At 40.4% G+C, this 27,778-nt stretch overlaps 3 protein-coding genes across 11 annotated transcripts; 2 read left to right on the forward strand and 1 right to left on the reverse strand.

The window, feature by feature from the left end:
* qki2 (QKI, KH domain containing, RNA binding 2) lies at positions 1-15,656 on the forward strand. 9 transcript variants are annotated; one of them, XM_041974618.1, is made up of 10 exons: positions 1-593; positions 3,100-3,248; positions 4,392-4,508; positions 6,394-6,462; positions 8,531-8,674; positions 9,878-9,965; positions 10,179-10,463; positions 11,518-11,541; positions 12,201-12,278; positions 14,210-15,656. In XM_041974618.1, exons 1-10 carry the CDS (start codon positions 452-454, stop codon positions 14,230-14,232), a joined length of 1,119 nt encoding a protein of 372 aa, XP_041830552.1. In that variant the 5' UTR covers positions 1-451; the 3' UTR covers positions 14,233-15,656. The 9 variants fall into 9 exon arrangements, with proteins under 9 accessions (XP_041830552.1, XP_041830555.1, XP_041830556.1 ...); XM_041974621.1 differs by having other exon boundaries at positions 12,204-12,278; XM_041974622.1 differs by lacking the exon at positions 11,518-11,541.
* On the reverse strand, positions 13,727-27,261 carry zgc:112285 (uncharacterized protein LOC561476 homolog). Its single transcript, XM_041974630.1, has 7 exons — positions 27,083-27,261; positions 26,863-26,972; positions 25,214-25,308; positions 24,841-25,121; positions 24,313-24,476; positions 23,606-24,228; positions 13,727-13,737 (listed from the first exon to the last, which is right to left on the reverse strand). Exons 1-6 carry the CDS (start codon positions 27,210-27,212, stop codon positions 24,049-24,051), a joined length of 960 nt encoding a protein of 319 aa, XP_041830564.1. The 5' UTR covers positions 27,213-27,261; the 3' UTR covers positions 13,727-13,737; positions 23,606-24,048.
* On the forward strand, positions 19,875-23,329 carry timm23a (translocase of inner mitochondrial membrane 23 homolog a (yeast)). The gene is made up of 7 exons (XM_041974631.1): positions 19,875-20,287; positions 20,473-20,531; positions 20,629-20,722; positions 21,353-21,437; positions 21,525-21,583; positions 21,797-21,907; positions 23,034-23,329. Exons 1-7 carry the CDS (start codon positions 20,182-20,184, stop codon positions 23,150-23,152), a joined length of 633 nt encoding a protein of 210 aa, XP_041830565.1. The 5' UTR covers positions 19,875-20,181; the 3' UTR covers positions 23,153-23,329.
* Positions 27,262-27,778: the final 517 nt, after the last annotated feature.

The raw sequence follows: 27,778 nt of genomic DNA on the forward strand, positions 1-27,778 counted from the left end.
GCGCTCACAACAGTCCTCTCGTGCTGCTGCTGTACAGTAATCATATGATAGAGTCGATCCCCGCTGCAGAATACCTACACACCGGGCGGACACAAGCGGAGGAGCCGGGGCGGAGGAGACTAGTTGATAGTAGATTTGTAGCTGCCGAACAAGTGCGCGGAGTCGGTTAAAGTGCCAAACAAGAGCCAAACTCCCCCCTTAACGGAACTTTTTCAAACTCTGGAGAGAGTCGAGCTGAGGGGGGACCGTTTTGGGAGAAGACAGGACTCACTACCCCGAAGGACAGTCGATTGAACCGGACCAGAAAGTTGAGTTTTATCCGCTTGCTAGAGAGGCGGTCACCTGGTCGCGGGTGGTGGAATCCCCAGGGATCTTCGAATCGTGTTTTGGGGCGTTTTTATTAACAAAATCATAAGTTTTTCTACTAGATAGGTCACTTGAATCAAAAGCCATGGTTGGGGAGACAGAGGTGAAGGAGAGACCCAAGTCCAATCCGGACTATCTAATGCAGCTGATGAACGACAGGAAGGTGATGAGCTCCCTGCCCAACTTCAGCGGCATCTTCACGCATCTGGAGCGGCTGCTGGATGAAGGTAACTCGGCCTGTGTTTGGCCTTGCATCTTTCAATATTAAAACCTTTAAATACTTGTCTCACTACAGAGGAAATAGGGAGTCTCTTCAAAGTTTAAACACGCTGAATTTGATAGGCTGTGTTCATAAAAGTAGCACTCACTAGCTTACTTTATTGAATAGTCATTAACTGCAGAAATTCCTCACTTGCTCCTGGGAAACGTGACAGCAATGTTGTCCCCCAACACTGATTTGATGCCAGTGATAAATTATCAGGCTGACACAGTCTTTTCACTGTTTTCACCCAAAGCATTCATATAGTGTGGCTGCAAATCCCTAAATCTTATAAAACTATGCATGAATGGAGATGTGTTTGTTGTCTTAAGTAACATTTTTTTGATCTGTTGAGAGCAACAGTAGAGGACACACACACACACACTCACAAACAGGGATAGTTGGTGATGGGAACAAACAGACAGTTGTTAGTCTTTCCCAGTGACCTAATGCGCAGGCTTATGAGAATGTTGCAGCCCATCCCTGTGCAGGAACGAGTGCATGTCACTGTGTAAAACATTTGATTTGAAGCTGCTTACAGACCCTGAGTCATGTTGTCTGCACCAATGCAAATCACTTGTTGATATTCAACATTTTCTTAAAAGTAGTTGTGCGAGATGGGAAATCATGAGCAGAAATAGCAGCATTACAAAGATACACAATTCCTTATGTTTTGAATATTTCTTGTGTCCTCTTTCTGAATGTCATTCATGAACAGTTGCTACAAGCTACTAAGGCCTCTTGCTGCTACTGTTGTTACACATCAGGATCACGGTGGTCCTGTCTCATGACATAGCAAAGTTATTCTCATACCAGATGACCTCTACAGCTTAACAAATAGGTCAACTTAACATCTCTAGTTCTGGTCATGTTGAGGACTGACAGCTGAGCATATTCATCCCGCACACGTGATAATGTGACACCCGTGGTTAATATGAAAGGCTTTGTACCGTGCTCATTTTCAGCTCGGCCGGATCTTCTGTCTGAGTTCTCCACACAAAGTACTCAGTCTTGAGGTATTTGTACTAAAATAAATAAATACGTAAAGAAATAGTTTGTAAAGGTATTGTCAGGCTACATGTTTGCTCTAAGCCTGCATTCTTGTCCGTTCTATATTTAATCCCATGACAGGTTGAAGTGTTAAGATAAGGCTTGGTGAAGCCCCCCCCCATCACCCTCTCTTTATCTTTCTCTCCTTTGGCCAACTCTCTTGTTCTTCTTTCACTTCTCATTTTCCTCCAGCTACTTTTAACTCAAGTGTGACAAAAGCCATGCTTGTCTGTGCAGATGTGTTTGCGTGAGTGATTTAATAGCTAGTTTTTGGTCTTCAATAGGCCAGAATAGGTTATTAGAGGATCATCCTTGTCACTGCGTCGGTGGTTGTAATTATAGTCTCCTACTGTAGTTATTATGGTCAGACTTATCACTCCGAGAGAAGGGAGACATGCCTCTCAGCTTGCTTAGGTCAGATGATATTAGTGCCCCAAGGCAGTTATTCAGCCGTGTGTGTGTGTGTGTGTGTGTGTGTGTGTGTGTGTGTGTGTGTGTGTGTTTGCTGGTAGGTGTGTGATTTCAAACAGGGGGTCTGTGTGTATGTGTTGCATATGCGTTTGTCTTGTGCAGTAGTCAGTTATTATTGTGCAGGCGTGTCATTACGTAGGTATCAGAGCCAAGCATCGGTCATTGAGTCAACCATAAACAAACGCAGATGCAGATAAACAGCCACTTGTTTTTAATGCTGCTACTGTACCAAACCTAAGCTGCAAATTTGACTTTTTTTTTAATGACTGAAGTATTTCCTAAAAGCAGAAATTCTCACATTTCTGAGGTTCCCCATAAGGTTTAGCTGTTTTTCAGTTTTATATGATCTTAAACAGATTCTCTTTAGGTTTTTGGTCTTACAGCTGTGCAAAATGAGACACTTGCACACCATTTTCTGTCATTTCATTTAAAAAGAGGAGCTGCGGATACACAGCCCTGAAAATAAGCCTTAGTTCCACTCTGTTTTCTTAGGATGTAAACACCTTTTATATGTGGTTGCATAACTGTCTATCTGTAGAATTTCATAAAAACTCATATGTCACCATGACCAGCATTAACATGTATGTTTTCCCCTGACATTATTCGCAGAGTGAAAAGGGAGTTGGGGATAAAGAGAAAGAAATTAAGAGGAGAAAATCGTCAGTAATGTCGAAGGCCTGGTTGCAAACGTTCAGTAGTTAGATTCTACATTGTGGTGCAGAATGCTTGGGACTGTCTCCCTGACTGCCTGTCTGTCTGCTTTTCTGTCTGTCAGCTGTCACATTCACAGCTTCCTTTAATTCTGGTGACAGTGAGTCATCGTCCTGAGGAACGGACTGTCTGACGAAAGAAATTTGAACCCTCTTGTCTCCCAAGACCTCCCTCTGCTCGTTTGACTCAACATACCCCCTGCCCACTTTTTTTTTCTGTCTCTGTCTTTCTCTGTCTTTCAGAAATTGGCAGGGTGCGCAAAGACATGTACAACGACACACTGAACGGCGGTATGTTCAACGGGCGGGACATGGAGGAGCTTCCTGAAGCCATCGGCCCCGTGGCTCAGCTGCAGGAGAAGCTCTACGTGCCTGTCAAAGAGTACCCCGATGTGAGTGGTCAGATCATAGACCTTTGCCCTTTTTAATGAGATTGTGTTTACCTTTTACTGATGTTACTTATCTTTTCTTAGTCACAGAAAGTCTGACAGGAAGTTAGTGTGACTTTTAATCACAGGGAGATTTTTCTTAGCATTTTATTTAAACGCCGATTTCATTCTGAGATCATCTCTACTCACACCCAGTGATGTAATCTGGAGTTAAAATAGATCAATAATGAACCTGGGTCAGTGTCTCCAGTGAGATAAAAATGAAAAAAAATACCACTATATATGAAGATTCACCCAGGTTTATTCATGATGATGGTACTTTCACCCACTGTGCCATGAGTTTCAGCCCTATGTTTACACCATAAATATTTATAAGAGCTTAAAAACCTGGATTAAGTTTTCCCCCAGAATATAAAGACAAGTGCATTGCAGTGAAAAGACTTTACCATCCAGCACATCCATGTTCATGCCAAGTACAGCTAAGCACTTCAATATGAGTTGCGTTGATCCAGATTGCATAGCTCACATGATTTTCTCCATGCATCAGCTCGCCAATCACCCACTACAATGACTGGCTGTCCTCACTCACATGACAGCAGACTAACAGGACACACACAGGAGTGCATTGGAAAACGGTTGAGATCAAGGTTAAATTTAGAGAGCAGTTTCTCTGTCTGGATTGTGTGTGTTTGTTGGTGCGAGTCGTGGGTCGTCCTAGAGGTCGGAATGTGTTGCAACTGTTACTGAAGTAAACATTAGTGCAGACACAGAAACTTCACTGCGGGGTTTATCAGTACAATTATTATGAGAAAGGCAGAAAACAACAAAAGGATAGTGGCAAAGAAACAACACATACACAGAAAGGCAGCTGTCTAGTTAATCACTCAGTCGTAGTGACAGATAAGGTTAAGAGAACGACGCTGTCCTGTCATGCCACCAACACCAGCCAGCACCCATATAATGAGCTATTTTTGTCTCTCTTACTCACACAAACACTTCACTGATGTGCAAACCTCAAAGGCACATTCATACAACTACACACACATAGTAAAACAGACTTTTTTAGCCTGCGATACACAACAAGTATCACCTTTCCTCTGGCTTGTTTTTCAGTGTTTTTACTGTGTATTTTGCTCTTTTGTGTAGTTCAACTTCGTAGGGAGGATCCTGGGCCCACGTGGACTGACAGCCAAACAACTGGAGGCAGAAACCGGCTGCAAAATTATGGTGCGAGGAAAGGGCTCCATGAGAGACAAAAAGAAGGTAAAAACACACACTAACACAGATGCTTTTAACATTTACTTTTTGATGTCATCCTTTAATCAGCTACAGGTATGTTTTTGATCAACTTAATTTGAAGGAATATGTTGGCAAATATGCTCATTTTCTCTTTGCTGACCTTTGCAGTAGTTGAGCTCAAGCTAAACAACATATTGAAACAAAGGTAAACAACTTAGATGGCTTTACCTATAAGCATTAAAATCCAAATTGCAACCCACTTTATAAATAGTCCCTCATATATTTTGTTTTAGCTGTAACAAGTGAGCTTTAGAGGTAATAATAAGTGGGTTGTGTTTCCTTAAAGACCCACTAGAAGACGTACAGTGTCATGAACAAAATGAGCTCTCAAACACCAGGGCTGAACATTTCCACCCTGAAACTACAACATAGCAATGACATTCTCAAATACACATGTTGAAACAGCCGTAGTTTTATACGTAACACTCCTGAGAAAACACCTTGTCTTGTCAGTGCTGGCGAGAACAAGCATTAGCAACACATTAACTCTTTACTAACATAGCCAAGCTGTATAAGCAGAGTTGAGGGGAACAACAGCAGCAGGCAGATGAATAGCCAAGAAAGGCACGTTCACAGATCTTTACCCATTAAATCAAGCAAAAGCGAAAAGTTACGTCTTCTAAGTGATTTTTAAGGCAGGAAGGGATCATTTTCATGAACATTTGATTAACAAAGATGATATTTAATGCTTTAATAAATGTGAGAAGAGGGAATTTGTAGTAAATAGAATTCGTTTGAATTACATGCAAAATTATGCAATAAGGAAATAAAACTAAGCAAAACAAAGAATAAATTCAGTCAGAATCACAATTTTATGAGGAGGAAATGGAATAATTGCAGTGGAAAATGTGGATGATGGGGGGGGGAGAAACATGGAGTGAAAGATAAGTTTCTTTTGGACATGCACATCTGTCCACATTTGACTCAACTCTGATGCTTTTCTGTATGACTGAACAGCAGCACCCTGACCATGAAGGAGTGCTCCCATTCGTTTGAACTGTTTTTCTCTGGTAAACGATACGGATCAGCAAAAACACACACCTGGAGATTCAGACAGTTTCTTTCCAAAAGCCATCTGTGCTCTGAACTCACACACTCACTGACAATGAATGCACTGAGAAATTGACTCATGCTGCTTTGCTGCTATTCTTCTACTAATCTTTACAGTCTTTACTATTGGTTTTTATTTTTTTCACCCTTGGTTTTATTAGGTTATTTTTGACATTTACTTTTATAATTTTGTTGTTTGCTCTGCTTACAGTGACAATTATCATAGAATCATAGAAAAACAGGTGAATCTGAAGACTGTGTAATTCTAAAGTCTTTATTTTTTATTGCCAATGAAGCCGCCAGATTGACTGTTCAACAAGCTAAACAGGAGCTTCCGTGCACATTCATGTCACTTTGTTTGACAAAGTTAACATGATTTGTTACGGTGATATGAGATGGTTCTGTGAGGAAACTTTAACTTAGCTGACTTCTCTCTTATGCCTCATTTGATTTACCTTCCAATCTTGTGCTAATGACAAATATCACGCACGCTCCATGGCTCCTCTGTCGCTTTTCACGAGCACGTCTGAATGAAGCAGAATGGACGACTGAAGCACAAGTGATCAATGTGTTAAAGACTGCTGTTTCAGCAGATTGGTGAAATCATTAATGTTTTGCATCATGTGTCTAACATGGACTTGAGTTGAATGGACATGATTCATGAAGGGATGAAAGTCTATATCTATCTACATATTTATCTATTTATCCGTCCGCCTTTCTATCAGTTTGTTTATTTATCTGCCCTTCGCTCACAATGACTTTTTGGTGCTGAGTTTTTCTTTCCTGTCCTGGTGTTCAGTCCATCTGTCTTCCCTTCCTCTCCCCTGGTGTCTGCTGTTGGATGGAGTCAGCTCAAGCTTTCCAAACGGCAGGTGGAGCAAGTCCAGCATTCCACCACCGCCACCCCCGCCCCCCTCTCTCTTTCTCTCTCTCTCTCTCCAGAACATTCCCTACCCTGCACGTCCCTCAGAGGGAGACACACAGAGAAACACACAGAGACAGAGAGGAAGGAAAACAGAGACACAGTGGGAGGCAACTGGGGGAGAAGAGGGAAAGATGTTGACTTTCAGTGTTCTTCAGAATGATACATCTCACTTGAAAAAACAGCCTCAGAGGACACAATCTGCCACACTGAGATACATAAGAATAATCTGATGTTTTTAACTGTACCTGCTATGGACGGTTATTTTAATTAGAAATAAAAAAAACATCTATTTTTTGTATCTGGCAAAACATGAAGCAATATTCAATGATGCTGTACTCAAGGAAATCTGAATGATCCTTTCCTTTATGAAATGTATATACGAAACTGCAGTTAAAAAGAGTTTAACTAGCTAAAGATAAAGTCTGAGAGAGGGAAAACTGGAATGTATCAAGTCAAATAATGTTATCATAATCCACTATAAATCTATAACTCACAGATAATACAAGTTATGATGTGTTAAACTAGTTTGAGATATCGTAGAAGGTGGATTTGTTCTGATTAACATGCATCTGATCCCTGAGTACATGGGTTCACACCTGGCTTTGGAATGTGTCTCCACATCTGCCTTGGATGACCACCACTGATCAGTTCTCACTCCCCTGCTTTGACTGCAAATAAAAACATGCATTAGTTCAGTGTACAAAAGACCAAAAGCCCAAGTCCTGCACGGGTTCAGTTTTGCAGACCTGTGACCTCAGTAGACCACCAGAACTGACCCATTACTGCAGTTATCAAATAGAGCCTCCTTAATCTGTTCATAAAAGTCCCACAGCTTGACTCATGATTAAACAGATGCTACACAGTCACATTAAAGTGGTTTATTTTTACTTGCACACTTGGCCAAAAGCCTTATGCAACACTGGTTGTTAATTTTGCAGCGGTTATTCAACCATGAGCAGAGTTCTGCCAAATGAGTTGTTGTTTTTCTCTGCCAGGAGGCAACTCGGTTGAATAGATGGTTCTTCAGAGTGTGCACATTTATGTTTACGCCATATGTGGCTTAGACCACCTACAGATGTGGTGTGAACAGTTGGATCTCACAGGGTTCATTCACACCTGTACTCACAGCTAACTATTTGTGGCCAGGTCACCAGCTATGAGCAAGGCCAAGGTTAGGTAGTCATCTCCTGAGTAGAAATGTCAACTATGAAAATGCTAAATCAAATTACAGAAATAAATTCATGTTGCTGAGATATTTAACTCAGAACCAAAGCTGGCAGTCTTGTTTTCCAGAGGAAAATACCACTGGAATCCACACCTACCTAAACAACATGGAATAGCCATTAAAATGTGCAGTTGTTTAAGTAACAACTATATCGGTAGACCGACCCATCAAATAGTAAACATACAGTTCCAACATAAATGTAGCTGGGCTAAAAATAATAACTAATGCTTGTTACCTTATAAACACACCTTCCCTATGAGAATTCTTTGATTTATCTGATGACCTTTGAAAATTACACAAGTGTTATCTGGAGCAGAGAAAAGCAACCGAAGCAATTCTCAGACAGCTGCATTAGCAACCATGTGTACCCATTTTGTTATATTAGCAAAAATGATGGAGACACAAATACAGTCACGCAGATTCACTAGATTGTTATTTCTGCTGATCAATTAATATTATTGGACTGGTACTTTCAGCACTATTTTGATGAAGTAACAGCGAGAAGTAGATGAGGAGATATTACACAAAGAATCAGAGTGCAGAACCTTCAATAAAATGCAATCTTGTGTAACCACTGAGGAACAGCATGGTTGTTTCATGAGTTTGTTACGCCTCCGAAGCTCCATTAGACAACCTTGAGTCTTGTGTTTGTGCAAAGTTTGAGGGAGCTCCAAAAACTGAGCCAAGCAAGAAGAAAAGTGAAATCCTGTTCCCTTTCTGCAATGAAGGGCCGAGTTTGTGCTGTTCATTCAAACCGAGCCTTTAAAATGTCTATGTGTGTTTCAGGAGGAGATGAACCGAGGGAAGCCCAACTGGGAGCACCTCAACGAGGACCTCCACGTCCTGATCACCGTCGAGGACACACACAACCGCGCCAAGATTAAACTCCAGCGGGCCATCAACGAGGTCAAGAAACTTCTTGTGCCCGCTGTGAGTATGAGTCCAAGTTGTGCAGCATAGATGTTCATTTGCTGCGTTGGTGTTTAAAAAAAAAAGAAAAGCTGTGTGTGACTAGATTGCCTGGATGAGAGTTCACTGTGTTGGTATGCACAGAAGGGGGAAGGGGATTGTCAGCCCAAGAAGTGTGTGTGTGTGTTTGCATCTTGTTTTTGTGTGTCTCTGTGTGTATGAGAGAGTATGTGTAAGGGGTTAGGGTAATTAGGGAACACGCATAAAGGGGTTGCCATGGTAACCCCGGGTTGTTTGAAAGGCTGAGGGAATGAATGGAGAGTCTGTTCACTCGTTCTCCCCACTCCATCACTCCTTTCACTCGTTCACAACTCACTTCATTCCCAACTACCAGCTACAGTATTCCTTTTGCCTTTTTTTTTTTTTTTTTGTTCATGCACAGGAACATTTTGATTGCACTTCTCAACATTTCTCACATTCTCCAAACACACCTACTGCCCACCGCCCCTTTACAGGCACAAATGCACACATATACATACTGACAAATCAAAACACTTCAGAGCATTTCACTTGGTCTCAACAATAAATTATCCCGTATTTGAAACACAAGAACAGTCTCTTTCCTTTTTTTTGTCTCTGCATTATTTGCAACAATAGAAACAGATTGAAAAGACCTGGGGGGGGGGCAACAATCAGCTGTCACTTCCCGTTCAGTCACAGCACGGCCAACCTTCTGCATTAAAAGGTGTAAAAAGCGTCTTTAGGCTGTTAGGAGCTAAACACCTGTTAATCTATGTTTGTGCATATGTGTGTCTGTATGTGTGGAGGGTAAAGTCAATGATATGTGTTAGTTTAACCCAGCTGACCTTCCTCTCCAAATGTAAATCAGTCAAGCTTTTCACCAGGCTGTAACTGGAGCTAAGAAGCTAGTGTGTTTGACACTAAATATGTCTTATGTGGTGAAGCGGCTGTATTCAAGGTCTGGCCAGGTCCACTACAAATGATGTAAGATTTTTTTTTTAAGTTTGGATTAAAAGAGAAATCCCAGAATTTTTCTTTTTATTCTTTGGGAAAGCATTTAAATCTATCTCAGATAAGTTTCTGCATACTGTATAATTTGCTGACTTTTTGACTGGACTGACAAAAGTTCATTCATTTCTTTCTGAATGACATTCGTTGCTAAGTAAGCTGATTGTGCTGCTCTGCTTGCATGTGCTGCCGTAGGCTGAGGGAGAGGACAACCTGAAGAAAATGCAGTTGATGGAGCTGGCCATTCTCAATGGGACCTACAGAGACGCCAATGTCAAGACGCGTAAGAATGACATCATAGTTAACATGTGGAGGAGGGTTGGTGGGTGACAAAGGAGGGGTCACGGTACAGGACTCCACTGTATATATGAACAATGCCTCTGTTTCTCCTGTTAAATAGACTGTTTGTCCTCTCTCCTTCTTTTTCCCTGTCTATTGTAAATGTTTGTGTGTGGGTGTGCACACTTGCATTATTGTGTGTTCGTCCGCTGAACAGCGACCGCCGCCTTCCCTCTAGCGACCCCTCAGGCACCTCGGATCATCACAGGCCCGACGCCCGTCCTGCCCCCCACCCTGCGCAACCCCGCCCCTGTCACCACACCCACCCTCATGCCTCTGATCCGTCAGATCCAGAGCTCCACCCTTGTGCCAGGAGCCAATCCACATCCAGCTCTAGTGCAGCAAGGGCCCGAATCTGGAATCATCTACACACCGTACGAGTATCCCTACACACTCACGCCTTCTATATTGGAGTACCCGATTGACTCAACTGGAGTATTAGGTACTAAACCATCAGTTCATCACTCGCATACATGGTCAATGGATGTATTATGAGAACTGGATACTGGGCTCCAATTAAAGTAGCACAAGTACATAAAACAGTCAACTGTACACAGATTAGCCGGAAGCTAGCTGACAAAAGACGGACTAGTCAGTTTTTCATACAGTGTAATTAAAGCTTTAAGAAAAGTGCATATTTTTCATTCACTTTGAAACAGTACAAACTTAGCATGCTTTGAATACTCCTCCTCATTACTCCACTGTCTTGACTTAGTATGTAGTGAAAACCCCCTGTAGCCGGGTGTTCACTGCTGGTTGTGATTTGCATTTTGAAAATGTGAAGAAGAAAATTAAATAGAAATGGCAAAAGTTAAAAATAAAATATATATTATGTTTCAAAGAAAGCTTGATGCACATTAGGAGGAATAGAAACAACTTTGCAAACTGAGTCAAAGATTAAAATGTCATGACTCACCAGTTGTTCCCAGTCTTAGTAAGCAACAAACCCTCATGATTGACCAGCATCTTCTTGGCAATGATTTAAACTTCCAAATGTTCTCATAGATTCAAGTAATACTTGAAGAAGTTCTCTCTTACTGATGTCCACTATAGTTATGTCTTGGAGGTTTGTTTTAGTAAGGGCAGCTACTTCTACTACTGAATTACAGCCAATTGCAACATAGCCTATACCACCATCCTCAGGTGACTCCAGGCAGACCCCTTCATATTTATCTAGCTAGTAAATTCAAATTTAGCTAGTAAGGCACATCTTGACCCAAAGGCTAAGTAAAGCTGAAGTACTAAAGGGGCTACACTCTGTGTCTTTTACTGTCAGAGAGCAAAACAGAAATTTCTCTACAAAGTAAAGGGGAAAAGAAAGGCAAAAGCTTAAGCTTTAGCTCCTTTAGCCACAACCAGAATTTGATTTCTGTTTTCTCATTGTGTGGTTTAGATAGCAGAACTCACAGTAGCACAAACTGGCTGCCATATCCAGGTCTTGTAATACATCCACGTCATACACAGATGCATGCTGAAGCTCATTGCTGGGCTAACAGTCCCTTCTTCCTGTGTTTTTGCAGGTATGGCTTTCCCAACCAAAGGCTAAGCGATAGCAACCCTTCCTAGCACACACATGGACTGGCTTGCAGAGAACCCCTCCCTCCCCCCTTCCCTTTCACTCCACACACACCCGTACATACTCAACCCTCAGAGCAAACAGTCAGTTTGATTAAACTTTAGGATGACAGATTCCTCGACAGTCGTTCTGTAGTCAAGTGTCCATTCCTGTTAATTTCCTCTTTGTAATAGCAGACTAGTGTTGTGATGTGACAGCTATTTAACTTTTTTTAATAATTCAGCTTCCGCTTGTAATTCTTAACATTTTAGTGAACCCATAGATATTTTAGAGCTGCTGTTTGCGATTTAACATATGGTTAAGCTTATTTTGATCACAGGGCTATAGAGTGATTTGGCTTACAGCTGATGTTGAATCTACTAGAAAAGCTTAGTTTGAAATTAGCAGTTTGGATTAATATTTTCTGTAGAGAACAGAAGACCACAAAACAACATAAATTCTATCTCTTAGAAGTGAGATGGTTTTATACTTATTTTCACCCTCAGCCTTGAACACTTTGTAAATTCCTGGTTTCGCTGATGTTGGTGCCATGGGTGGACTGTCTGATGTCTTTCTGATGAGTAACCTTCTGTGTTCTGTTTTGGGAATGTCAATGGCTGTTAGCAGGTGCCATGACCACTAAGGTACGACGCCACGACAAGAGAATCCATCCTTACCAAAGGGTAGTGACCACAGACAGAGGTTAGTTAGCTCACCAGCCACTTTATGTGTATGTGTATATGTGTGTGTTAGTGTGGATGCATGCAGACCAATGGACCAATTTCAGTTTACATGTGTCTGTAATATGGCATGCCTTAAAAAAAAAGAAATAACTGTATCAGGCGGAAAGGTCACAGGCTGAAGCAGCCACGGTGTGAAAATGTGAAACAGTATTTGTGGCAGTAAAAGTGGGGAGGAGCCCCGTTCGGGGTGGCAGCCGAAGCGGTTATCTTTACTCGCCTATTAACTTAAACTGGACGGCTCGCAGGACCCTCTCAATTAGAATGGATCGCTCCGTTCATGTGACTCGGTCCTTGTGACTCTGGAGTCCTTTCTCAGAAACTTTATGTCGCTGTTTATCTCCTCAGTACTACTTCTGACCACATAAAAAAACTGTGGGAAGTTTTATTTATACTCAGCTTCATTCCACTAGATTTCTACTTTTTTTTCTTATATATATATATCTATACATATCTATATATGTATAGATATATATGCCCACTTATCACATGACACTCAAAGTAAAACAGTGATTGTCTTTTTCTAAAGATCATTCAATTCATCATGGTCTTTAGGTTTTACTACTAAAACACAGCGTGTGATAACTACTGAAGTCTGTGTTACAAGCTCTTTTGTATGAAATACTGTTGTTTGTGGTCTTATCAGTCGCCCACTGGACTTTATCATTGGGGCTGTTTACATCTTTCATTTATTTCCTAGCCAGAGTGGTGCTGTTGCCATGTATTTAGCTGCAAAATAAATTTGTATATAGGGATTTTAAGAATTTTAAGTGCTTATATGGAGCTTATGGAACAAGATTGCTTGGAAATACTTGTAGTTTTTTTTGTTTTTTTGTTTTTAGTTTGTAAATTTTTATTTTTGTTTTTATGATATGCTTTTTATAGATGAAGTGTGTCCATGTCAACTTCATTTAAAGTGTGTAGCTACTACTGTTTTAGTCACCATGAAGGTGGCAATGAAGGCAGTGTTTTTGCTCTGTGTATTTAAGATGAGGTGACCCTCTCAATTCACAGGCCTCATGACTGTTATATGCAATAGAAATGGACTAGCTAGCTACAATATATGTGTGTGAGCAGTGGTGCTCTTGTTGTACACAATGGACAAAAAAAACACTAAAAGGCAATAAAGATGAGTATTGAAAGAAACCTCTAAAGAAAACCAAAGCCTCTAAATTCTTGTAGTTAGTCTGTCTATTATTAAATTGTTTTTCAAGTCCTTCTAAAATCACCATCTCTTAACCTCTCATCACTGTCTCTTATGGCGCCTCTTTGCTTACAGTAGCTGTTTAGGTGCTCCTCTAATCTTTCATAGTAAATCAATCAAACCATAATCAATAATCAGTTAATCACAGCCGTTAATCATCAAGATCTTACGCCTGCTGCTAAACAATAGCTCTACTTGTCAGTAGGTGAAAGTCTCTCTGAGGCCTAGACACTTCTCTTTGGACATAAAGGTCACTCTCTCACCCACATGAAACCATGCTGTCTCCCTCTCTGTCCATGGTTTCACTGTCTGTCTGTGCTAGACGTAGCCAAGCTAGCATGAATAGTATCACTATAGCAGCGGTCTCACGGCAGGAGGGGCTTCTCCCAAAACCCTGAAAACACCTTCATGAGCAAATGTGAGCATCGCTAACCAGCCATTCCTTATGTCAACACCTGGTGGCTGACGTGAGTCTTTGTGAATGGTTATGCAGTGCTCATGAAGGTGTTGTGCAGCTCTTATGTAATGCCCCTCATGCTGTGCCACTGCACTAGATCTGCCTTGTTGTCATCCCGACGCCACTAGCTGACACTAATCTCTCTTCTATCTTTTTTTCTTTTTATGTCCCCTTTTATGTGCCCTTTTTGTTTCCTTTCCTCGTCTGTCCGTCTCTGTTCGTCTAACTCTAGCTGCCACGGCAACTAACCCATGACCCCCTTGACCTTCTGACCTTTCCGCCCACTGATGACCCACCCATCTCTGCCTGCTGGTGTGCTCATTGGCCCACGGCCCTGCCACTCCCCCAGCTCAGCCAACCAGCGACCAGAACATTGGGAACAACCCGGCTGCCTCAGTCTAACCAGCCAACAAGACGACAGCGATCATGGGAATAAACCCCAGGACCCCACCCATCACTGAGTCCTAACCTAAACTTTGCCAAACGTGCCTTCCTTCTAAAAGCCAGTCTAAGATTTTTTTTAACATCCAGCACTCGAAATTACTGTCTGTATCAGCTGAATGACTTCACTGGGGATGGGCTCCAAACTGGTAAAGGGCTTCTAAAGCAATCCCTGGCTGTGCCAAACTGTCTCTTTGAGCTGCAATGCAATAACAATAATAATAATAATAATAATTATTATTCTTGTAATAACATGGTAACTATACTGATACTGATGATACTTATCAGCACAGAAACCCTCCATAAACACTAAACTCTACAAGATATGTGGACACATTGAAGTATTTTTCCCCAGCGAGCACCTCTTTTCTGAGTGCTTCTTTTTTGAGCAGACACATATTAACTGAAGCATAACATTTGTAATTGGTGTTAAAATTGAAAATATATTAACATGCTTTTCTATAGGATACAATGTGTCTCGCTTTTGTTAGTTTCGCACCACATGTGCTTTTTAGAAAAGGTGTGTCAAGGGAGTAATCTCCATGACTTCTTGACACATTTAAAGCCATCATTCAGGAGAGAAAAATGCGTGCGCAGAGCGTTTTCCACTATAAAGCAACTGGCACTCTCTGAGGAAAAATAACAAACTGGAATCTGAAAGGCCAAAAAGTATCTCTGATAACAAATAAAAAAAAACTCCAGATACTGAGTTAATGCACAGTGATACACAAACAGACTGGATGTTGCCCTTCTTTTGTCAATATCAAGAGGACTTTCACAATGATGCCTTTGCCTTTTTCACACTACAGTATTGTATGAGCTTGAACAACAGTGCCTTTATTTGTTGAAAGCGTTGGAACAATGTTGCACCTAAATCTTTCACTGCAACATCACAGCTGTGCACACAGCTTGAAATTATATCATTTGGGTTCATACGGATTAGTTAGGACTGCAGGCAACGTGCCACAGCTCCAATCTACATTTTATGACTTTAAATCCAGAAGTTTATCAGTGCCAAAAGAAAGAAAAAAGTGGCTCATATGAGTTGAAAGAGCATCTGAAATGTTTAAATAGGGTTTGGATACCTCAAAAGAACAGTGTTATATTTTAAGTTTTTTTTTTTGTTGTTGTTGTTTGTTTGTTTATTTGTGGGTTTGGTCGTGTTGCTTCTGATGAAGTCATCCATATATGTTTGCATGTGTGTCTGCTTTTTTCCCCCAGAGGATACAGTTTTACACCACCAAAACCAAGTGATGCCTTCAGATAACAGAAAACCACACAGTCATAACATCTGTGACAAGTTTATAATGTATTTTTATATTCTATTTTGTATGCAAAAACAAATAACATTAAATGACCTTTTCAGATCAGCGGATTATGCCTTATTACAGAGAATAACCTGACAAGTAGAACTGTTCTTTATGTGTCATTAGTAATCATTCTCAATTGTCCTGATAAACTGGACTTTCTGATGTTCTCTGTATTAACTTGAGCCTTTGAGATCAGCATTGCTTGCCTTCTGTGCCTTTTGTAAACAACGAGTGAAAATTAACAGTGTAGTACAACATTAATCTACTCTTCAGTGCCAAGTGTAGGTTACTAACTGTTACCACTTCTGTGATTATTAACCACTTTAATGGTATTTGTCTCTGCTTTGGATTCCTTTTAAAAAATACATGTGTCTAAAATATGAGAAAGATAAAGAAAGATATGTGTTAAATGATGATCTTTTAACTTTTATCTGAGTAGGAATAACTCTTTGTTCACTATTAAACTCTTAGTTGTATAACTAACAAACTTTGTTGCTTTTTCTCTGTAGCACTTAATTATGCAAAACAGCTTCCTTTCTGCATACTAATCACCAAACACTCCTTAGATACAGAGAGAGGGGAGTAAAGAACACCAAGCGGACACTTTAGCCAAAATGCAGGGAAAGGGCCACACCATGTTTTTCCCACTTCTCCTTTTTTGTGTTCTTTCTTTCGTCTTCTGTCTTCCTCTGCAATTCAAGTGGACATCACACACTGATGTGTGTAATAAGAGAGAAGAAAACACCCAGCTCACCATGGTTTCTCACAGGCATGCACATGTATAACAGACAAAAAGAAAAAGGGGAGAGGGGGGGGTTAGAGTTGAGTGAGGGGAGTTGCAGATTTGGAGAACATGATGACCAGGGAATTGAAGGGAAATCAATTGTGCAAGCTCGCCCTCAAACATCTGCAGAGTAAATATTACACGGAGATCACAGCCTGTCCCCGAAGTCTCCAAAAAACTACCGCTAATAATCTGCACATGTCATGGTGGCTACATTTGCTTTATTTGCACTCATTAACTTTTAAAAAACATTTAAAAAAAATATCTTTGGGTAACTGGAGCCTTTTGAACCTTTGACACTTGATGTTAAAAGTGAAAATTCTCTTTAAACCAGACTTTAAAGTTTTTACATAGACAGAAAAAAAGAAGAAAATCACATGCTCCTCTGTGGTGAATACAGCAGTGGGTGGCTTATTCGTCCTCTCCCTGCCCTTCCTGCTTTCATTGTGGAGTCGGGGGGGCTGATATTGAACTTCAGGCTTGGAGTTGAGCCTACTCTATAGCTGCAACCCCAACCCCCTGATCACAGACAGAGAAAGGACATAATGTGACCGCTGCTGACAATCCTCTGGACAGGAAGAAGCAGAGTGCAAGCACTGAGTGTAGATAGCAAGGGGGGGGGGGGGGGGGTGTATAAAAGAGTGAATGTGTGTGTATTAGAAATGGGTGGGGGTGCTTGAGTGTAAGGATGGGTGTGTACGGTTGTCTTTGCTTTTCCTGTTTTCACTCAAGTTATGTGCTGCTTTCATCCTTGTTCTCCTGGAATGAAACACTCTTAAAGCAGCTGGTAATGTATTCTGCAGTCAGCTCTCACCATTGCCAGCAGTGGGGGCCCAGCGCTCCCAGAGCTTACAATCAATGTGTTTATGTGCATGTGTGCATGTGTGTGAGGGAGATAATAAGAAAAAGTGAGAGGAAAAGACAGGTTGATTTACATGGCCATGTATGCACTGCATTCTCCACATAATGAACAGCTCCAGATTTCCTGCGCTTGGTAAATATTTGATGACCGAGCGATGGAGTGATTTTAGCTGAATAACAACAGAGTCCAATGAGCTGCAGGGAAACAGCTCAAAAGTTGTATTTCAAAACCCCTCTTTCTCTCTTTTTCTCCCTTGTACTCTTCCCATGTAAATAAGGCCAACTCCCCCTAACTCCACACACCCCTCTGAGGCAGTTTAAAGACCCAACACTGTCTCCTTGTCTCCTTGACAACCAGCTTACACTGGGGTCCTGTCGTGGCCTCTCTGTCTTTTGTGTTTGGGAGCTCAGAGAGACAGAAAGAAAGAAAGGAAGAGAGAGAGGAGAGGAAGGAGAGGATGAAAAGTTACTGAAAAAGACAACAAAGATGACATCACAGCTATTTTATCCCACAACTGAAAATGCGGTTTGTAGTCCAATGATGATGATGATGAAGATGATGATGATGATGATTAGCCAGAGGCACAAAATGGGTGGTAGCTAAGTCTGAGAGCATGAGTGGATAGAGAGAGGGAGGCCCATGACTGAATGGGGTATTGTGGGAAAGACAGTGGGCACACTGGGCAGTAACACAGAGAACACTAACTCACACATCATGCCAGAGGGTCTGAAAACACCCACACTGGGCGACAATGGCAAACTTCATCGCTCCACTTGGCCCCTTCTGAATACACACATACAATGGCAGGATCCAAATAAGATGCTCTGTTATTTGTGAAATTCAACACACTAAATTCCTTCAGAGCCTCTGTCCCTTTGACCGGCACCAGATGGCCGAGGCCGTGCGCGTTCATGTGTGGGGTCCTGACTTAGTGTTGCATCATGACTTTAAAGGTAGGAGACATGCATATTGAGGCCTGTCAGGTGTCAAATGGAGGTTATTTAACCCAAGTCATACTCTCTACACCAATTACATGCAGCGTCACGCAGATTTGACTTGTATCTGCATGTCTGGGAGCAAATCTAACTAAATTAGTTAATTAAATCAGACCTAATTAGAAAGAGGGACTAAGTACAAACAGAAACAACAAGTTTGACCCTCTTTCACTGGTCTCAACTTTACTCGTGACTCTCTGCTGCCTCCCGGTGTTGGATGTAAGGAACTGCATGCGTCATTCGAAACAACAGGTGAACAGAAATTCATATAACCTTGGATGGTAAGAAATTAAGATCAGAAGTTTTCACACTCGGAGGGCTGAGGATATTTAAATGTGCATGTTACTCTCAGGCTGCAGGGATACATTTTAAATAAAGAAATGTGTCTGCAGTTCTGCAACATATGATAATTTTTGTTTTCATTCCCAGATGTATTGTAAATAAATGAGAAGTCTGTTGTACTTGATTTATATTTGTATCATGAATACACAGAAAATTGTGGTTTGTGCAAAACTCACAACAGTAAATTTAATAAAATTGAAATTTTATGTAAAGATTAGCATGATATTTAACACTATACTGATTTTTGTGGATTGGGAACTTCTCCATATATTTTTATTATTATTATTTTGCTCATTTCTTTGAATATGCTCTTTTATTTTTTAATGTTTTTTATTATTTTGTTTTTATTTTGTTTTATAATCATGTTCTGCTATTCAGAAATAGAGTGAAAAGTATGTTTACATTCCATTGTGAAAGGTAAACTGCCATTGAAAGTAATTTCAAAGATGTCAGGGTCATTTGACTAAAAATAAAAAGGTTGTTCATTAAAACCACTTCTTCCTGTGAGTCCAGTTTATTTAAGGGAGGGTCAGGGAAAAACATATTATTGGTGGTAATTGTTTAATCAAAATCGTCAGAAAAAAGTTGTGTTTTTAGATTAATTACATCAGTGTTTCCATCTTATGTTGTGTTTATAGTTTATTTCATCAAACAAATGCAGCAAACAATCAAATACTTTTTATTTAGTTTATTTGATATAAATGACCTAAATATTCAAGCACATTTGTTGAACTTGTATCTTTTACAGTCTTTGGTTAAATGAAGGGGATGTGCTATCTCAAACACATTTGCTTTTAGTTTTAACGTTTACTTGTTTTCATCTTTATAATTTAATTATAAATTCTGCAACAGATTAGAAAGAAATTTTTACCTTTTAGCGCTAAAACTAAAGTAAACTGTAATTTATTCTCTTCGCCTGAAGTTCAGTTCTGTGACGTTTCGCGTGCTTCACATCCTTTGCCCTTGAGTTAAATTAACAGATCCCAGATCTGTGGAACTGTCGTGAAATAGTAAATGTAGTTTGTGCTGCTTTAAAAAACGTAGTTTGGACTTATTTTGAGTTGATACTTATAATTATACTTTAATCAGTAATCAATTACATTTGAAATGCCACGATTGTGTGATCTGTCGTAGAGCTGAATTAAGGTGTTTACGACACCGCTGATCGCTCGACGGCAGAGCGTGTTGCTGGAGGTCAGGGCCATGATGACATGACCAGCTTCCTAAGCTGTAGGGAAGAGGCGGTGTTTTCACTTTAAAATTATCCTGGACTACAAACTACACTACTTTGAAACACACTGTTTACTAAACAATGTGTTTATAGTGGCAAATACAGCAGCTCTTCGTCAGATAGTTCGTTTTGGGTTCTGAGTGTTACGAAATCGCTAGCAACTGCTAACGTTATCCGCGTCGGCTTGGCTAACATCCCTTTTCAGGGTTCAGTTTTAACATTTCTGATCTGTTACAACCATGGACAACAACTCGCAGGGATCGGGAGGACTCAAAGGAAGTTTGGGGAGTTTATTTGGAGGCGGTGCGCCTGAGTACTCTAACACAGAGCTTGCCGGTGTCCCTTGTAAGTGTCCTGTAAATCTTTTTAAATGCTAACTCCTGTCACATTGCTTACATTACCTGAATCTTACCGCAGTACAGCTTCAACGTTATACACGGCTTTAAACTTTGAAATAAGCGAAAAGGCCAATCAAATGTGTAACCAGTTGTTTAAATAATTAACTTCTCATCGTTTTTATTTGGTTTTAGTGACTGGAATGAGTCCTCTGTCCCCTTACCTCAACGTCGACCCTCGTTACCTGGTTCAGGTAAACTAAAATTGACTTGCAGAACTTTTGTACTTGCAGATAATTAATGTTTTCTTTTTACTGTCTGGAGCTAACTGTCTAAATGTTTGTATTTTAGGACACAGATGAGTTCATTTTACCCACAGGGGCCAACAAAACAAGAGGAAGATTTGAGCTAGCTTTCTTTACCATTGGGGGCTCTTGTATGACTGGTAAGTAAGGGGCAGCTCCTGGATCTTGAACTTTACCTAAAACAGTACTAATATGTTAATACTGATCTTTATCTTTAGAGGTGAGTATAACACTCATTCTATTTACAGCAGAGCCTCAAAATAATCAGAAAAATGAACCCCTGGACCTGTTTGCACGTTTTACATGGAAACAAACAGAAACTTAACATAATTTCAATTAATTAAACATTCAACAACGAACAATGAGCATAACCAAACTAAAGAATTCTACATTTTGGCCATATAATTTCCTTTGGATGAATGCAGTGTCTGTTATAATAGAGGGCTTTTCCCCAGCAGGGTGTAGAGGAACCTGACCTGAACCTTTAGAGATGAACCGGTCATGAACCGGACCTGGTTGCCTAATGTGACCTTCTGTCTTTTCTAATACTCTTCTGGCTGTATAAGTACAAATCCCTACAGCCAGACTTAGAAGAACATAGTAGAAAGGTTGAGGCTTTCATTGTAGTAGTAATACTCATGATTTTACAATCATGTGTCAATGTCCAAATAACAGATCTTCAGGAGTATTCCTAACGTAATCAAATTTATTTTAGGCTCAGTTTTTATGTCCTTTCACGAGCATTAGTGAACTTCACACTTTAACTACAGGAGCTGCATTTGGAGCCATAAATGGTCTGAGGATGGGCCTGAAGGAGATCAGAGACATGGCATGGTCCAAACCACGTAATGTACAGTAAGTTTGGACTTCAGTTTACTGTTTATTTTTACTACTAATGTTACAGTTCAATCCATTTTCTTCTAAATGTTTGCTTTTTCTCAGAATTCTCAACATGGTGACCAGACAGGGAGCGTCATGGGCCAACTCTCTTGGCTCTGTTGGTAAGACTAGAATTTAACTTTATAAAAACTTCTCTAGACTCATAAATATACTGGTAATATTAATTGACCCCACAGTGGAGAGTCATAGCCCAATTTAGATGTGAATTCAGATGTTAATGTAAAATATTAGACTGCCCTTATGGATTTTATTTAACTGTGATGTGACTGGTAAACAAGCTTTACTGTAAAAGATTGTTCATCATATCGTTACAGCTTTGTTGTATAGTGCTTTTGGCGTGGCGATAGAAAAGGCCAGGGGAGCAGAAGATGACATCAACACAGTTGCTGCTGGCACATTAACAGGGATGCTCTTTAAATCTGGCAGTAGGTGTATTTTTTGCTTTATATGTGTAAAGATATATGTATGTTAATGCATTAGTATGAAAGAATATTGAAAAATGGCTGATATAGTTTCCATCAACATCTTTTATTTGCTTTCTATAATTCAAAGAGAAGCTGAAGTCAGTTATCGTTTTCTATTTTTGCTAGATAAATGCCATAAACTCATAATTAAAAGTAAAGGGAGTCTCTGTGTAAAGTGCTAACCTGCAGAAAGACTTTCATGTTTGGGGAAATCCTAAACATCAGCTATATCCGAACATTTAATGTAAGCAACTGTAAACTAAGTTTTAGATGGCGTACTGTCTGCAGGGTTTTCATTGTTGTGCTTATCAAGATAGAGCTGGACTTTGTTTTCTATCAAACCTATCCAATAGATTTATGTCACGTACAGGCACTCAAAATAGAAAAAATGATAGAAATGTGGTGTTTTTTATTATTATTTTGTTGACTAGGTGTTTTCAATACTTTTTGAGTGGAATTTCAAGAAATTGAAAAATATAAATAATAAAAAAAGAGGATTTTCAGCTTAGTAACCCTTTTGAACCCCTAAATTTGATCAGTAGTTTAGTTAAAACTCTGAGCCACCACATGTAAAAGCAACTTTGAAGGGTTATTTTGTGTTTCTGAAGTGGAGTTATGTGAAATAGTTGGTGTTTTACCTGCATTAGACAGAGTCAGAACAGTCACTCAGTGTGCTAAGCTAACAGCTAGTCAAAAGAAAGTCACAGAAGATCCATTTCAGTGGTGTGATTTGTTAAAATTGTGCAGTTATATGATGTAAAAGTGACAGGACATAGTTTCACTGTGTATACTTTCTGCTTAAACATTGAGGGTTTTGTTTTCAGTGACTAAAATGGAGACTTTACCAAATCTGAGTATTCTGTATAAATACTGTCAGGATGCAGAGGGCCGTCCAGGTACAGAGATGATCACTATAAAGCAACGAAGAGTCAAACAGATTACACTTTATTGTGTTTTAAATCTACTTAATACCTGCTTGAACTAAACTGTCGACTACAAAAACTTCTGTTACTGTCTGAATAAAAATAATTATTGTTTTCTGTGGTCATGATAATGATTACTGTTATTACTCTGTTTGTTTTCTCAGGTGGATTAAAGGGTGCAGCCCGTGGAGGTCTGGTTGGTTTCGCCTTGTCTGGTGCCTATGCTCTCTACAACAACTGGGACCATCTCACCGGCTCCTCCTCTTCCTCCAGGCTGTACTAAGCTCTCCCACACAGCTGCTTCAACATTAGGGCCAAATATCTCAAGGACACAGCCTTTAACCACAGTGCTAAGAGGAGTTACACTTTGGTTAAAATGCAGTGTTCTTTTCAGGCAAGGGGTCGTCGGTTCCAGTTTCCCACCACAGCTACTCCCCCTTAAGACGTGTCTGAAAACTAGGAAAAGAAAATGTGGACTAAATTCTTCTGGAAAGTGTGTCCGATTACATCTCGACCCTTGTTTTTCTTCATCCTTCAAGGTGTTCTGTAGCAAGAACACACTGAGGATCTAATATAAAGATGTGATGTTTGTTTTATAATTGCTTTTTGGAAGGCTTTTCGACCTTCTTGGATCTTAAAATCAGATAACTCCTGACATTTGGCTGAAATGAGCAAGTTTCTGAAATGACCTCTGACATCTGGTGTGTTCACTAGATATGGATTCTGGACTGAAAACTGAAGACTTTGAACAGAGGCAAGCCTTATGGTTTTCTGACTCTTGTATTTATTGAAACACATACAGTGAGTTCTGTTGTACTGTAGAAGAAGAAGTCACTGTAAAGCTGTACTGGATGTGCTTACTGTTCATTTGTTGCCATCAAACCGCTGTAATATCAACTAAAATAAAAGAATGGGAAAAGTCCAGGAATATTTTGCTTTTAATACATTTTATTGGGCAAAGTAAATTGGATGTAAAAAGTCAGTGAATGTGATGCAGTGCTCCCCGAGAGAAGTCCATACTGTAATCTACTGTGTTAGTTGCACGTACATAACATGTATTTACATGATGAAGTAGTTGTTGCAGAGCTTGGTGTCTGTAGAACAGGAATGTGGCTGCAAGATGTCAGGAAAAAAAACATTTAACAGCAGAGCTTTCTTGTGCTGGGTCAAGTGGCCCGCTCAGTGCAGGAAGAAGTCCCTGATGCGTGTTGCCTCAATCCAGGGGATGTAGGCAGCAGTGCGGGTGAAGACGCTGGGTTTGTTCTCCACAGTGCAGCCGATGGGGCCAAAGCTCACCACGCCGTGCACCTCCCAGCGGTCCTGGCCCAGCTGGCACAGCAGCGGACCACCAGAGTCACCCTGGAGAAGAAAGAGAAGAGGGAGAGTAAAGACGAGGAAAGTTTGGCTGATGGGACATAAATTTACTGTAAATCACAGTTCTACCTGGCATGCTGCAGGTGGGTCCTCAGTGTCTCTTAAACCGGCACAGATCATGGAGTCTCGCACGCGGTCGCCCCAGAATTTCTTCTGCCGGCAGGTTTTGAAGTCAATGATGGGCAGACGGGCTTGGTTCAGAGCTTCTGCGAGAGAGACGTTTTCCTTTCCACCTAAAATGGGTGGAAGAAAGTTGATTTGCACTTTGAGACAAGCATTAATATTTGTTTCATTTTGCTCACCTGTTTAATCATAATAGTGTTTCGTTGAAACCGTTCTGTCACTGTCACGCTTCACCCCAACACTTCCTTTTTAATAGGATCATAAAGTGGTCATCTAGTTTTTTAACTGGCTCATTTGGATGTTAGATAAGCATTACTCACTGATCCCCTAAAGAAGGCTACATCCTACCTCCAAAAGAGGAGGGGCCTAACACTTCTTTCTCCAAAATTATACTTTCTGGTTTAAATTCAGCAATTTAAGCAACAACTACCTTGTGTTAGTGGTTGATTTTACTTTTCCCTGCCCTCCACTCACCACGGGTGTCCCCCCATCCTGTGACCCAGCAGTAGTGACCCGGTTTGAGGCTGGTCTGCTTGCGCGGCAGGCAGGCGTAGCGAATGAACTTTGAAGGGAGGATATCTGTGCCAGCCTTCACCAGGGCGATGTCATAGTCCAGCTCGCTGTGAGTGGGATAACGGAAGTTCTCATGGCGGTAGATCCTCTTGACGGGGAAAATCCTCTCTGCCGTCTCAGAGCGCTTCAGCTGATGCTTCCCCAGGACGATCCTCCAGCTCCCAGCATCCTCAGCTTTACCCCTGGAAAATAATAAAAGCAACAGTCATGGCTTGTTTTATCTTTAATTTTTCCAAACATCAAACTATGTCTATGTGACACTTTTTTTTCTTACTTCTGGAAGCAGTGAGCTGCAGTAAGGACCCAGTTCTGATGGATGAGAGTTCCTCCACAGACATGAATGTAATGTTTACTTCCTCTGGGACGGACCTGTGAGAAACATTTCCTCAGCGATGAAGTATGTGAGATTATTTTATTGGGCAAGTCAGAGGTGGTAACTTAAATTATTCTTACATCTCTCCTGCCTGCATTTCCACTTGTACGTTCAGTTTTTTAACAGCACACCCATGGTACTTCCAGCAGCCTCTCTAAGCCAGTTTGATTACGAAACACTGGCCATTATGATACTTACTATTAAAACTCATCCTGAGCCACATTACTGACAGCTGACGGATGACAGTATGGCAATCAAATTTAAAAACTGTCAATGCAGAGTTTGTCCACTAGAGAACGCCGATAAGTCAACTCCACACCATGTTGATCTGCTCTCATGAATAGTCAGTTTGTGGTTGTGTATGCTTTATTATTACCTCCGCCAAGGCCTCCTCCAGAGGTCATGTGTTCAGCGGCATTGGTCTGTCTGTCTGTCCGTCTGTTAGCAACGTAACTCAATAAGTTATGGACAGATTTTGATGGAATTTACAAAAAATCTCAGAAATGCAATAAGGAACAACTAGTCATATTTTGGGGGTTAACTAAATCACCGCCCGGATCCAGGTATTTTTTAAAGGATTCTTTACTATCGCGAGATAAGGATCATTTTGTCATTGCAGCCTCTAACTCAAAATTAATGCACACAATCATTGGCAATAAACAAACAAACAAACAATCAAACAAATAAATAAATAAATAAAGGCTGAGGTTGTGTTAAGGTTTGAGTTAGGTTCTCTAAATTGAACAGAAGTCCATCCAGCATCCTCTTAAGGATCTGTGAAAATCTGTGTATTTTCTTTGTTTTTCTAGTGTTGATCAGGATCTGTTTTGGTAAATGTTTTGTCAGAGACCTGAGGAAGGGTACCACCCAGTTTGAAGTCTTCTAAAAAGCTGCTGATTGCAGGCTTGTGATACATTTAGGATACATGTGTAAAGTTCTCTGTCTCTGGGCACTGCATTTTCTTTTATTTTTTATTTATTTTTTTATTTTTTTTTTTTTTAACTAGTACATTTGTTTATGACATATTTGAATTTAAAAATGTTGGAAGGTATACCATCAGACTTTTCTCTCAAATGTTTATACCTGATTACTTTAGCTGTTATTAAAATAAAACAAAATTGCTATATTGCACACATGCTTTCTAACATATAAAAGCAATGATAGCTTCTGAAGGCTTAAAAGCATAAATGCATATTTGCTAATCAGAATATCTGTCCGTGTGGCTGTCTGAAACTTATATGAGATTCAAACTATAATATCTATCTAAAACGTACATGTTGCCAAAATAAAAGGGAAATATTGCTGCAAAAATGTGGAAACTGTTAATAAAATGAGGTCTGTTTAATTAGATGTATAATTTGGTCAACTTAACACCAGTTGAGGCTAAATATCTTTGATTATTTGAACATTTGAGGCAAAACAAGTAATTTTAAATCATACAGCTGTATGACATTCATGCACTAAATGAGAAAAACACAAAAATTGGTACAGCCAATGTTTAAATATGCCCCTTTATCCTAGAAATACTGAACCTTCTCAGTGTAACTTACCTGCAAAGAGACCTGCCAGGGCCAGGAATGAGGTCTGGCTTCATTCCCAGACACAATCCTCTCAGCCATGTTAGGTTTGAAGTGGGGCATACCACAATCCTTGGGCCAGTCTAGGATAAACACCACATTTTAATACAAAGTGTACACGTTTCCATGAGAAAAAAAAAAGTATTTTTAAAGCTTATTGTAAATATGTTTGGAAGTGAATACTTGCCCTCACCTAGATGGAGGACTTTGTGCTGTGGCTGTTGTCCAGGTGTCAGTGTGTATGCAGCTGCAGGCTGGGGTGCCTTGCTCAACAGCAGCGGCAGCAACAGAGACAGAAGCAGAGGAGGTCCCAGCACAGTCATCGTTTTCCACAGAATCACCAGCCTGCACGCATCCCACGCTATTTATACCAGGCAGTAAGCATACACTGATGTACATACACAGGTACACGTACAGTACACACACCAACTCAACTGCACACCTCCAGGGACAAAGAGCTGTGCTCAACAAAGGCAGAGCGCTGGATAGTTCTCCTGTAGCTTTGAGTTTCCACTGCAGCTGAGAAAAAGGGGATTCTGGGGAGTCCCATCAGCACTTTCACACACACATAGTATGCTCACCGACATGCATGCAAGACAAAGGGAATACTGTACACAAACATCACATCATGTCACATGATTTATGGTAGTGACACAGTGACCTGACGATAACCTTTATATCTGGTATCCAAAATCTCCAATCAGAGTTCATCCTGTGTAAACATGGTACAATTTAACTACTACATTTGAAGATTTATTCATATCTGATAAGAGCAAAAGCTAAGAACTGAATGCTTTCATTTAGTGCAAGACCATTATGTAATCTATTCACGCCACCTCAGAGATCATCAAAAACATCCAAGTGAAGTCTTAATATTGGCTGGACTGGT

This window comes from Melanotaenia boesemani, chromosome 21 (assembly GCF_017639745.1).
Source record: "Melanotaenia boesemani isolate fMelBoe1 chromosome 21, fMelBoe1.pri, whole genome shotgun sequence".
NCBI lineage: Eukaryota > Metazoa > Chordata > Actinopteri > Atheriniformes > Melanotaeniidae > Melanotaenia > Melanotaenia boesemani.